Source organism: Drosophila santomea, chromosome 2L, assembly GCF_016746245.2.
Source record: "Drosophila santomea strain STO CAGO 1482 chromosome 2L, Prin_Dsan_1.1, whole genome shotgun sequence".
Lineage (NCBI taxonomy): Eukaryota > Metazoa > Arthropoda > Insecta > Diptera > Drosophilidae > Drosophila > Drosophila santomea.
This window is the reverse complement of record NC_053016.2, coordinates 8,392,026-8,404,302: the sequence shown is the minus strand read 5'-3', so window position 1 is coordinate 8,404,302 and position 12,277 is coordinate 8,392,026. Positions and strand designations below refer to the sequence as shown.

General features: G+C 41.6%; 1 protein-coding gene across 8 annotated transcripts in view; it reads left to right on the top strand.

The window, feature by feature from the left end:
* Positions 1 to 12,277, top strand: part of LOC120447296 (calcium/calmodulin-dependent 3',5'-cyclic nucleotide phosphodiesterase 1) — an 84,177-nt gene that overhangs the window by 28,981 nt on the left and 42,919 nt on the right. The window contains exon 1 of one of the 8 annotated variants that reach the window (XM_039628785.2): positions 9,447 to 10,094. The exons of 3 other annotated variants lie outside the window; for them this stretch is intronic. In XM_039628785.2, the coding sequence (XP_039484719.1) occupies positions 9,617 to 10,094 (478 nt within the window). In that variant the 5' untranslated portion in view covers positions 9,447 to 9,616. Of the gene's footprint in view, positions 1 to 9,446; positions 10,095 to 12,277 lie in introns of those variants that run through there. 4 more of the 8 variants (XM_039628788.2, XM_039628786.2, XM_039628790.2 and 1 more) reach the window with 4 other exon arrangements.

Genomic DNA, 12,277 nt, shown 5'->3' with positions numbered 1-12,277 from the left:
ACATATATACGGGTACCAATACATGGGCACCCCAACAACTGCGGCCATTTGACGGCTTGCACTTAATGCCATAATGAATTTATGGCGGCTAGCCTAATTATTCCGGCGAGAGTGGGTATCGAAAAAGATAGCAGAGTGGCAGAGACAACAGCTAAAGGCGCTTATTAAGCGGGGAAAATTTATAATATATTAATACCTTATAAAAGAAATCTTCAGCTAATTTGGATTATTAACATTTTGGTTCAAGTATTATAAATACAACTAATGGCAGCTACTAACTACAACTAATTAAAACTAAATATTATACCATTTATCATTTCATGACAAACATCTCACATGAATAATTTCGGACGCTTGAGGGCACATAAATGTCCCTCATTTGCATTCATCTCCAATTAGGCGTAAGGCCACACGGCGTATACGTAATGTATGCTGAATATTTATCAAGAGCCCAAAAGATGACTTCTGCTTTGAGCATCAAACTTTTGGGATAACTTTTGATCGCTTAAATTGGCTGACACACGAAATCATTGCCTAAAACTCTTACTATTCCCTTGTATGAATCAAACAGCCTGCCAGAAATCTCGCAACTGGAAAATGGTTAACGAATGACAGTTGTGGATGTGGATAGACCGAAGCCGAAAACTTTTTCCTGACAATTTGAAACATTTTGTTAGGTTTTGTATTCATTGCCATTGTGTGTCTGCGGGGTGTGGTGCGTTTTGGAGGCTCAGAGAAATGGTTTCACATTTCAGCGCGCCTAGAACTATGCTACATTGTGTATCTGTGTTATTTTGGTTGCCTGCCAGCCGCAGAGGCCGCAGAAAACACAACGCAGTCATTTGTAGTAGAGCGAAAAAGGTCCTGGAAAATGTCTTTTTACTTGTCGGGTAAATTTATTTAAATTTTTTTCCTTTTCGCTGTCATGCCGCCTTGCTACCCGCTCTTTGTTATTTTGTCATTGACAATTTTTCTGGCAGTTTTCGCAGAATTTTTTTTTACCGATTTTCCGTTGCGGTTTATTTTGAAAGCCCATTTAATTAGGAAAACTTCGGTTGCCGGGGCCAGCTGTTGTCCTGGGAACTCGAGCAGGTGGAAATCATTGCGGGAGGGTGAAGAAGTCGAAGCATTTGAATTGCTAATCAAGTTGTTGATTCATGAAATGTGACGCAGAACTCGCAGCTAAAGAAAAACCAAAAAAAAAGAAAAAATAAGAAAAAACTGTTCTAAGAAGTTTTTAATGATGCTGCAGCAAAAAGTTTCTATTCAGTAAAAACAGAAGCAAGTGTAATTTGCTTTTAATTAATGCCGACAAAGCAGTTGAGAGTGGCATGGCCAAACTTGGCCAGCACTGTCTGACCTGACTGGATTGGCCCTCGGCCAATTGGGCCATTTCAACTCGGTTCGAGCGAGGCGATAAACATGCCAAAAGCGTCAAAAGTCGGTGCTGCACAAACTGCTCAGGAAGTTTGTGCCTTGGCGAAGGCATCGAAAGGGGTATAAATCTGGGCTGATGGCAGTAGTTTCTGGCATTTGGAAGTTCCTTATGCCGTTCCGCATTCTCGGAAGCCAAAAAGCTGTGCGAAAATGCTGCACACTTTGCCGGGCTTAGCAAAAGTTTGTTGCACCATGCAAATACCAAGGATTTTTTGAGGGCAAGGGACCAGAAGGCAAGAGGAATTTTCCAGGATATATGTATTGCAATACTTTGCTCCTCAACCGGGTAGAGATATTTAACATTTTTCCTTATTTGCTTGCTGGAACGCCGTTGCCGTGATGTTTTAAAAATGTTAATTGAATATTTTAATAAATATTTTTGCCATCGTAAGCCATTGGAGTATGCAGCTAACAATTCACTTAATTCTTACTCATAATTAATTTGAATATCTTTTAGGGTGTAATCAAAATCCCTTTTCATCCTTTCTTAGAACACGTTTATTATTTTTATCAAAATCATTCCATTTAGATGGCATTGCTTACATGAAGGTATTCCATTATAATCCCAATTTTCCTCACATTGCATCATTCTCAAGATACACAAATTTATAGCCACACTTGAGTATGCATGTGATGATGTCACTAATGTTCATTCATCCTTCGTGCTTTCCAAAAACTCAAGCTTATGACCTCATAAATCGCATTTAATTGCTTGAATACCTTAACAAATGAATAGATGCTATGCCCGACCCCTCAGCAATTTTGCTCCGCTAATAAACTTGATAAATGACAATGACCGAAGGAAAAACCTTCGGGCGCCATTTTGAATTTCACACCATTACATGTGAGAAAATTGTTCAAATCGCTGTTGTTGCGTGCCCGAAAAGATTTGAGAAATGGCGCATCATTTGGAACGGAACAGGCCAAGTGGTGTCGAGTGCCAGGACTCCCAAAGTGATTCGCCGAATCATCCACAGAGTGTTGAAGGCACTCGAGGAGGCAAGTGGTTGGGCATGTTTATTTACCCAAAAAGTCACAACTTTGTGTGTATGGCAAATACAAATAAGCAAACATCAAAACGAAAATTGCACAAATACAAGCGAGTAGGGGGAGCAGTAGGCTATCTGGAAAAGTATATTTCTGTTTATGATGTAACACATTTAACTACCCCTATTCAACTCTTCTATAACCGGATCAGAAAGCATCCTTTGAATGTGCACTTAAAAGATTTTCTAAGAGACTTCTCTTTAAACGTCTAACTTACTTAAAATGCGATAGTAAACAATTCTTTAAAATTCCATAACCAATAAACCAAATAAATTAAGTTAAAATGTAATATATATTCAAATGATTTTTTTAACATACAAGTTATGTATCCTAAAAGTCTGTTTATGTCAAGTGTTCCCAGCCAGGCAGAAAATACAAGTTGCATTTTAGAAATACGAGTACATCCATTCGATTTTCCCAATTTTTTGCCATTTCCCGCTTGAGTGGAGCAAATTTGGCCAAGAATACGACTTTCGTACAAACGTATGTACGCTCACAGAGCAACTTTTATGGCCAAAACAGTTAAGAGACTTTGTAGGGGCTCGTGGCCAAAGTTGGTTGGCCATTTTGGCACTAATCGAAAGTTCCTTTCTGTTCCGATGGCCAAATGAAGTGTTTGCATTTAACGGCCCAGGCAACAATTGTGTTTGGATGGGGGGTAGGGGGTTATGGGGGCAATATGTAAAAACTGTTGCAAAAAGTTTGCAATTCGAAGAGAAGAACAGGAGAACGTGCCACAAAAGCAGCAACAATGACGTTGCCGCCTTGATTTGTTTTGAACCACACTCGGATTCAATGAGTTGCACAAGAACCGAGCAAAACTTCCAGACAATCAACGGTGGGTGATGCTAGATGGGTGGTGCAGTCGTTCAGTGGCTCAGTGGTTCAGTGGGTGCGGTGGGTGGTGCTTGGGTGGCCACAGCAACACAGCAACAGCTGCAAGTGTAAACAGAATGAGGTCAGTTCTTGTGTTGCATGTTGCTCGGGCATTAGGGTAAACTGTTGATAGACGTTGGACGACGACTAATCACCAACTGCAGAACGCCAGATAGGAATAGATAGGTTTTCTAGTCGAGAGGACGTAGCCCGTATGCAAATGAAGCCACACTAATGACTTTAAAAGCTGCCCGCCGGACTTTGAGTATAGATTGTAGTGTACAATATAGTGCAGCTAACTATACTATATGTACAAATTGTGTACAGCTTAACTGCATTTCTAAGCCACAATAATCTTAAGGTGCGAAATGCTGGGCAAAAGTTCTTAAAGTAGATCTAACAAATAGATACACAGGAATATTTCTTAATTTGTGAATAACCTGCGAAGTAAAAGTAGGAGCAATCTTCAAGAAACACCTCTGCAATGCTTAAACATGCTTAAACGTTTAATGCAAAACTACCGCAGTTTGAAACTTGGCAAAACGGCTCAAGATTTATCGACGACTTAAGCTTTTCCCCACGGACGGCGGCAATCCTTCTGCAATCTGACACCCCCATTCCCACCTGGGGGATCCAATGCTTCCCCTTCTGCACTGCGTATGCCATAAATAATAAATACGTGGCACATCGCCACGTTCCACCCCAAGTGGAACTTTTCTGCAGTGCGTTCTGAGGTTCCTTTGTGGTCGTGCTCGGTGCCAGAGCCCAGGGCGAGCTCCTCTCAACCTTCCGTTTAATTGACAATTGTCTGCAGCTGAGCAGGAATAAGGCCATAAAACATTGGCAAAGTCAACAGTGTGAAAAAAAAGTATCCAAGAAAAAGGAAATGTACGAGAAGAGCCTTGGGAAAAAGTTTTGTGAAACAGGTCTCCTCCACGAACATTTCTATTTGTCGCCCTGCCAAGTACATAAAGCAGAGCTAAAATATAAGCACAATAAACACATCTAAAGGATACTGCTTCCGTGCCACGCCCCCTTCCGAACCGCCTTCATGCTCTGGCACTTCCTTACGTCCTGTTTTTTGCGCACATATTTTTTGACAATTTATTTATGTGTTTAATAACGACATCATCAGCATGTAAGCGTGCACACGCATAAAGGACTTACTTTTATATACGTACTAACATTTACATGTATGATGTGTCCAGGGGCGGGGAAAAATGAAAAGGGAAACGGGGGTGGCAATAAAAATGTCGCTGATTTGACAATGTTCTTTATGTTCAGAAAGTCGGTTGAAACGCTTTCAACGCCCCAGTTTTTGCCCATCCGCCTGTGAAAGGTGGCTCAACTCATTATGCAGTAATTTAAAATGACTTGGAACTTTTCCGCGGATGGGAAACAACCTTGGGTTCCCCTTAAAGGGTTAAACAAATGCTTCCTGTTCCCCCATTAAATATTTAATATGGTTTCCTTAGCAATGAAATCAGATCTCAGGCACCCGTAAAATGTACCATTAAATAAAACTGGCTTCATTTAAATAAGTCCGATTTGGTATATATTTGTAATATATATTCCACTAATCCCACCTGCTCGCTTGCTAAGTGAAATCCATTCAAGAATGCCCAAGAAAATGTATTATTGATTACGACGATAAACTCCCTATCTGAAATACACAATTCTTGCCTCAAAGAAAGCGAAAGCCAATTGTTGCATGAAGTTCCGCATGGTTGATTGCCAATCTGTGGCAATTATTTTATGCCGGGAATAAGCCAACTCCCCTATTATCGTTTTCGCATTGTTTATGCGTCAATGGGAAAACGAGTAAACAAACATGGCTATAAATAAGCGGCTAATAAGGATAATTGCCTGCTTTACAAATTGTCGCAAAGTTGGGGTGACAGGGAGGGAAGAGAGGAAAAGAGGCAAAAAGGACTCGAGATAGCGATACGAAACCACAAGCACACAGATAAGGAGCAGCACATCTACAAGTCAAAATAGTAATAAATTGCTAAAGAAAATTGCGTGGTGTGGCGGGAGAAAAAGCCCAGTCGCGAAACCGGAACATATGGACAAGGATGCCGAGGAGGTCCTTTGAATTTTATGTGTGTGCAAAAAGCGCGGGACGCGGTGGGGTAACCGGGGAGGACAGACATCCTTATTTATGGTCGTGCGGTGCGGCAAATTAATAATGCGACTTTTCTCATTTGTTTGCCGTTTCGTCTCTGGCTTTCGTCCTTCTATGTAAATGGGACTTTGTGGCAGGAACTGCATTTACCCCACAGCTGGGTGTCCTGTCCTGGTGTCCTGGCTATGTATGGCTATGTGTGTGTATAAATAACAAAAAACAAAAGCAATTTGCAATGTAAATGCTGACGATAATGTGGTTCCCGAAGCCAATAATGACGATGATGAGGTGGACAAAGTCAAGTCAGCCTGTCTGGCTTCCTCTTTCACATTTGGCCTCATGTGGCACCGAAGTTTGCCTTTTTCCTTTTGCCCCAAAATGCTAATGAGCCGAGTCAAGGAATTCCCACTCTATCTCCCTGCTCTCTGTGTGTGTATTTTCCATGAGTTTTCCTCAAAGTGTCGCCCCTTCGGGCAGTTGAACAATTTATTGCACACTTCCTGTCGCTCGGTTTGTTATTCCTGCTCCCCTTCAATTACATGCAATTCCTTCTGGCTTTTTATGGCATCGCGCATCGATCCGTCGCAGGATGTCGTGTGTGATTAACGGGTGCAATTCGCCGGGTCCTTCAGCCTTCAACTTTCGTCCTGACAGGCCGACATCCTTCTCGTCTGCATGCCTGCTGTCCTGCGCAACATTCTCTGCCCCAAACTATCGCACTTTAACTCATCTATTATTTACACCACTGCCGAGACAAACCCGCCACGGCGACGCATTGGCGACCCCCCCAAACATCGGGGAAAATTACACCAACGAACAACGGGAACGGGTCATGTCAAGGGGCAACGCCAACAACAACACCCAATTACAACAATTAAAACAGGGGGAAAGCGTAGCGCAGTACCAAGTATATACACACTTACACTCGTTTATATACGCAAATGACAAGGACGACACTGCAGCTCCATTTGATATACACTGATCAAAAGTGGGAAAAAGTTCCATTTACCAACTTGGGTTTATAAAAGAATGCGAAGAATCTGATTGGATTTTTAAATGTTCTTGCAAAAAATTGTACAATTCTGTTTAATTAAATTAAAATGCAATATATGTTCTAAAAGTTGTTCTACCTAACACATATTTAAGAACGTCTGTTTTGCATTTTTAATATTGCTTTAAAAATCATCAATTAAGATGACATGCTGCAAACCAAAAATTTATTGTTTGCACAGAAGCATAGAACCAAAAGCAAAAAAAAAAACAAAGTGCATTTATTAAATGAACAATTTCCAAAATTGTCAATTTTAATTGCCTGCCTTGAATAGTACAGAACATTATTTAAAGGAAATGCCTGTTGGTTTTGCGTTTTTGTGTATGACTTTAAGTGCGGTTTTTCTTTTCCCTACGCTTTTCCATCTGAATTGTCTGAATTGTGTATGCGCTTTTAATTATTGCCCTGAGATGGCGTTGTCGCTTCACTTTTATTATTCTCCTGTTATTTGCAATGTTTTCCTTCGAACATCAGCCCTCACAAGGGACACGCCCCGACTTAAGTTGGCTTCAACGCCCACATTAACTACATTGCTACATGAAGTCCTGGCAAGTGACAGCTTTTAATTAAATAATTGACTATGTTCCTACTATCCTGTGTGTGTGTGTGTGTGTGCCCAGTTGTTTGGGTCTCGGTTTCATTCAGCTTTCATCTGTCAGATCAGCGAGGCAAAAAGGCCAGGCTAACAAGATGTGGATGTGGATGTGGAGTTCTCCAGATAGACGTGTTTATGATGCTGGCTAGAACGACTGACGGACGCGAGTTCATTGAAACTTTTCGACTGCTGGCTGACTTTTGTGGCCCATCAGAGGCACATATAAGTAGATATACAATAGAAAACGACATTAGTTATGCGGGTCGCTAAACTTTGCCCCCAAAAAACCAATAATAAATGTGGGCGAAGCTAGATAAATGGCCAAGAACCTCGCTTTCGTTCAAGCACTGGCCAATGAGTATCAATTTTAAATTTATTCCATCAAAGGAGTTCTCTGAACTCGTAATGTCTCCATTCTTAGGGGTTAACCAACCCCTCAAACCGCAGAGATAAGACGGATTTCGCAATTTATGATGCCACAAACGAAAATTGCAACGCAAAATGTTCTCCACGCGGTCATAATATCTTTCTGTTCGTTGCCCAGAGCACTGGCATTGATTTTAGGCGAACATGAACATCTTTCGTTAATTGAGTCGTAAATGCGGTGTTATTGATACCTCATTAGGCAGGCTGATAAACGCGGCGTATGCGCAATGTTCCAGCTCCTTAAAGAGACTTTAAGCTGAGTGCTTTAGGCCTGATTATGTAAGTCCTGTCAGCTGCTCCTGACATTTGCCTCTCGATTTTGCACCACTCATTCAAGTGGACGCCCTGTGGCAGCGGCAACCACAATAACCTCGACCACAAAGCAAGAGGACAAAGGACAAAAAGGCAGGCAATTGGGTTTTTGTTCAATGCGGGCATTCTCGAGCAGCAACGAAACCCATTTTATATATATGTACATAAAAGCTTAATTAAAATTTTATGATTATCATTTGGAATTCATCTGTTTACCTTGCAGGGGTTAGAGTTTAATAAGCGAAAACAATCTCGTGACACTTCTGTTTTGTTTGCTAATTAAAGTCGGTATACAACAGCAAAGTAGTTGAATTTTATTCAACATATTTATAACAATCTTTATAACAATTCTTTTGTCCTCAATATAACATTAATGCTTTATTACATTCATTTAACCACAAAATGCAGTTTGATTAAAGTTATGGCTTTGCATAATCGTAGTTAGACAAAATTCGCCTTAATTACAACCAGACATAAATTTATTAATTAAATGTGAAATACTCTTAGTCTAGATGAGCTACAGCTCCGAATGCTCCCCTCGGCCCCATTTGTTTACGTTTTAATTAGGTGGCTAATGATGATAAAAGAACCCTTTTCACATTTTGCAAATAATCCTTCTTCTGCGGCAACGACCTGCAGCATTCCCAAAAGACGGCACGTCTTTCAAGTGTCTTTTTAGCCAAGTTAAGTGGAGTGAAGCGCGTGGGCCACGTGCCAAAAGTAGAAAGAGTTTCCACCTTTGTGTCGCCATTTCGCTTTATTTGGCAAACGTGACTGCAAAATATATATACAGGATAGGTTTAAAATCAAAATAAATACAAATAACTTCTAGCGGACCACACGTGGCGCTCCACAACGATTTGACATCGGTGTTGAGTTAAAACAAATGGTTTTTGGAAGTATAAACAATAATAAAATGGCAAACACGCATAAAAAGAGAACCAAAGCCATATGGCATTGATGGATTTTTGATAAATGGACGAGCGTTATGACAAATATGCAAAAAAATCCAGTGACAAACTGACCAACCAAAGAGCCATGCGAAAGGCGATAAAATCCGAATCAAATAACGCCAAACAATGTCAGTCAAAACAAGTGGAGTGGCGGGACGATTGAAGGGACTGGCAGCCGTCGAGTGAGCCAAATAATTGACAGTGGAATCAGGAAAAAAGTGCAATTAGAGTGCGGGTTTTGTACACTGAAAAAAAGTACAAATAGAGAGCCTTGCAGATTTTATTGCACAGCAGAGTGGCATAACACTGAAAGTCATCAGCTTTGTCGTCGGAAATATTAATTTTTGTCAGATAGAACTTTTAACGAAAAGCGATTCTGTATTTTTTGCTCACCACATCAATATGAAGGCGGACATACATATATTTGAATCGAAATAAATATGAAACATTTTTTTGTTAAGTTAACTTTCATTTTATGTTCTCTTGTGTAATTTTATTATTTCGAATGCACAACGCTGCGTATGCGTGATATCAGTTTTCCTATTTCCTATTTCATTTTCATTCAAACTTAATTTCAAACAGAAAGACATCATAAAAGTCCACTGCAAGAGGACATTGTGAGTTCAAGTGAATTTCAATAGTGAAAAATGAATATAAAATTTAATTCCAATACAAATTCAACTGGCATGCGTCGACAAGGCAAATTGTATCCCACGGTTTCGTAAAATGCATTTCGAGTCATAAATTAATTTTCCACCGATATACGTAGAGCGTGCTAAACTAAATCGTTAACAATGGGCGACACATTGGACGAGACGCCGCCCACGCGACGCGACAAGCCACAAACATTGAACATTGGCCAGGAGGAGCAGGTATCCGAATCCGCCTCCACCAACACCGTCGCACCCGTGTCCTCAATAGCCATTCCCGTTGCCCGCGTACCGCGCCACCGATTGCGTCACGCGGATCGGGATCGGGATCGGGATCGGGATCAGAAACGTGATCACTCCAGCGACGGCCTGGTTTCGAGTGGCGAACTGCGGGACGAGTTCATGGGCATCGATGCCCAGCCGCGTCGCGAGAGTCTGAATAGCTGCGAGGTGGGCAGTCCGGGAATGATGTCCTCCAGTCTCGGCAAGGCGGGACGGCTCAACAGTTCCAGGTACCCGTCCGGCGGCACTGGTGCCATTGGCCTGAGCGTCATGGGCAACCTGGTGGGCACCACCACCCGCAAGTGCGTCCTCACGCTGGACGGGTACTCCTATGTCATAGGTAAGTGGCTGCTGGTCGGATTTAATGCAACTCAAAGCTGCTCTTTTATTAAGTTCATACGTACAACGAAAGGTCTTGCAGCAGAACCTTTGGACGTTGGCAGGATAAAAGTGAAGTGGTTTGGTGGGATGGGCTTAGAAGCAATCTAGAAAATACAAAAAAAATATACTATTGCAAATTAAATAGAAACATACAATCCACTAACCAGCAAAACTTTTGAAGTACTGACACTATCACTTATCATAACATTACAAGAAACATTATTTTCCTAAAACCCACAACCACTGTGCGGCAGGAGTCACCTTGGGACTGTCTTCTTTTGTTTCCAAGCTCTGACCTGACCTTCCCTGAACTCCGTGAACAATGAGGCGAACAACGAAGTCTAAGGAGTCTCAAAGATCCAGTTTAAATTTCTTGCCACTCTGTTTGCCTCTTGAAACTCATAAAATAATACGTGTATGCGGGTGTGTAACTTATTTTTCTATCATTTCATTGCAGGTAAGTCAATTCAAATGGCAACAAAACGAACTCCACAAAAAGCAGCAGATTGAGGGTAATTCTCTGCGAGGAAAGGTACGTTCGTGGCTCGCTGCAGCATTAAATTGAAAATGAAATTGAATTTCCAACGAGCTGGGCTATTATAAAAGTTATCTCTTCGCCCCACTCCCTTACTCCCCCCACATGGTACCCATCATCCATCCGGGTAGCATCAATTCATTTAGGATTCTTGTTGGTTGTTGCCCGGTTGAGGTAGAAATTTATGAGAAACTTTTTATGCCTCCTGCATATGCCACGCAGAATTGCTGGCCACCAAAGCTTAGATTCCCAGCCAGTTGGGTAGATTTTTAAAGTCCATGGCCAGGCAAACAAGGCTCGCTCCCCGATCCATTTTGAGTGGCAGCCAGTTTCTGACCAACCTGGATAACCGCCTTCTGTTGGCCATATGTACGATGTACGATGTATTTCCGTTTCCTCCGCGTGCCCCTTTCAACTTGGCTTACATGCTGGCCAGCCAGTTGTGTTTCGGCTAATAAACTGCCCGGGACCACAGTGTAAGCTCAAGAGGGTTGGGTTCCATTTGTGTGTCCATTTGAGATTAAAATTCATGAATTGCATTTCGAAGTAAACGAATTCACCCGGCACCGATGGAGTGCATCAGATATTCCGCAGAATACGCATGCAATTTCGGATTTTCATACCAACAGATGGAGGAAATGAAAATGAAAAATGTGTTCTCGTTGGTTGTGAAAACCATTAGACAGTTGCTGATTTTATTTGAGAAGTATCTACGGTGTTTTTTTATTCAAGGTGCAATAGTTACTGATTTTCATTTTAGATTTTTAGATCTAACTGCCACATATAAGTATAGCATTTATTATACATCACTATAAGTTCCCAGATTAATAATTAAAGAGAATTTCTGTTCTTATAATTATTATATATAATTATATTCAGACATAAATAAATACATTTTTATCCTGCATACAAGGTTTAGTCCTCGTTTTCTTTTAAATCGCTTATCTCCTTAAATCGTTTGCGTCTTTAAACAGAAATAGTCAGCCAAAATTAAGCATTTGCCCATAATACTATTGCCAATTCTTTTAGCCCAAGGTCAGGCTTGTGCCACACGGCTCCTTTGAGCCTTTGAATGTCCTGGCATGTCCTAGCTTGCCTGGGGTGGCTCGTTTACCCGGTCACGTAGCAGCCACAAATCGTGTGGCCATTTTGAGACAAAGCCATGCCACGTGGAGCTTGAACCCCACCAGTCCCAAAAGCCACGCCCCCCGATTCCTATTCCGATTCTGATTCCGATTCTGAAGCCTTCCTTTTGTGCCTTTTCAACCAAGGCGCTCGGCGGCCGCCTGTCCTTTTGGCTTTCAATTTATGGGCGCTGCAATATTTCGCAAATATCCGTAGCATATCCTGCGGCGACAGCGCAGACAGCATTGCAATAAATAGTCAGGAGTTCGCCATGGTGTATATATATACATATGTATGGAAGTGTCCTTCAATTGACATATTACACTTGTTGTTGGCCTGGTCGCGGCTGTTTTGTCTTTCGCCCTTTTACTGGTTATTGCCGTCGATTTGTTTGGCCCCTCTTTCTGGGCGGGGGGAAGGCGTGTCTGAGAGGGAGGAGATGGATGTTTCTGGGGACAGGATTTGTATGGCTCTCGTCTGGC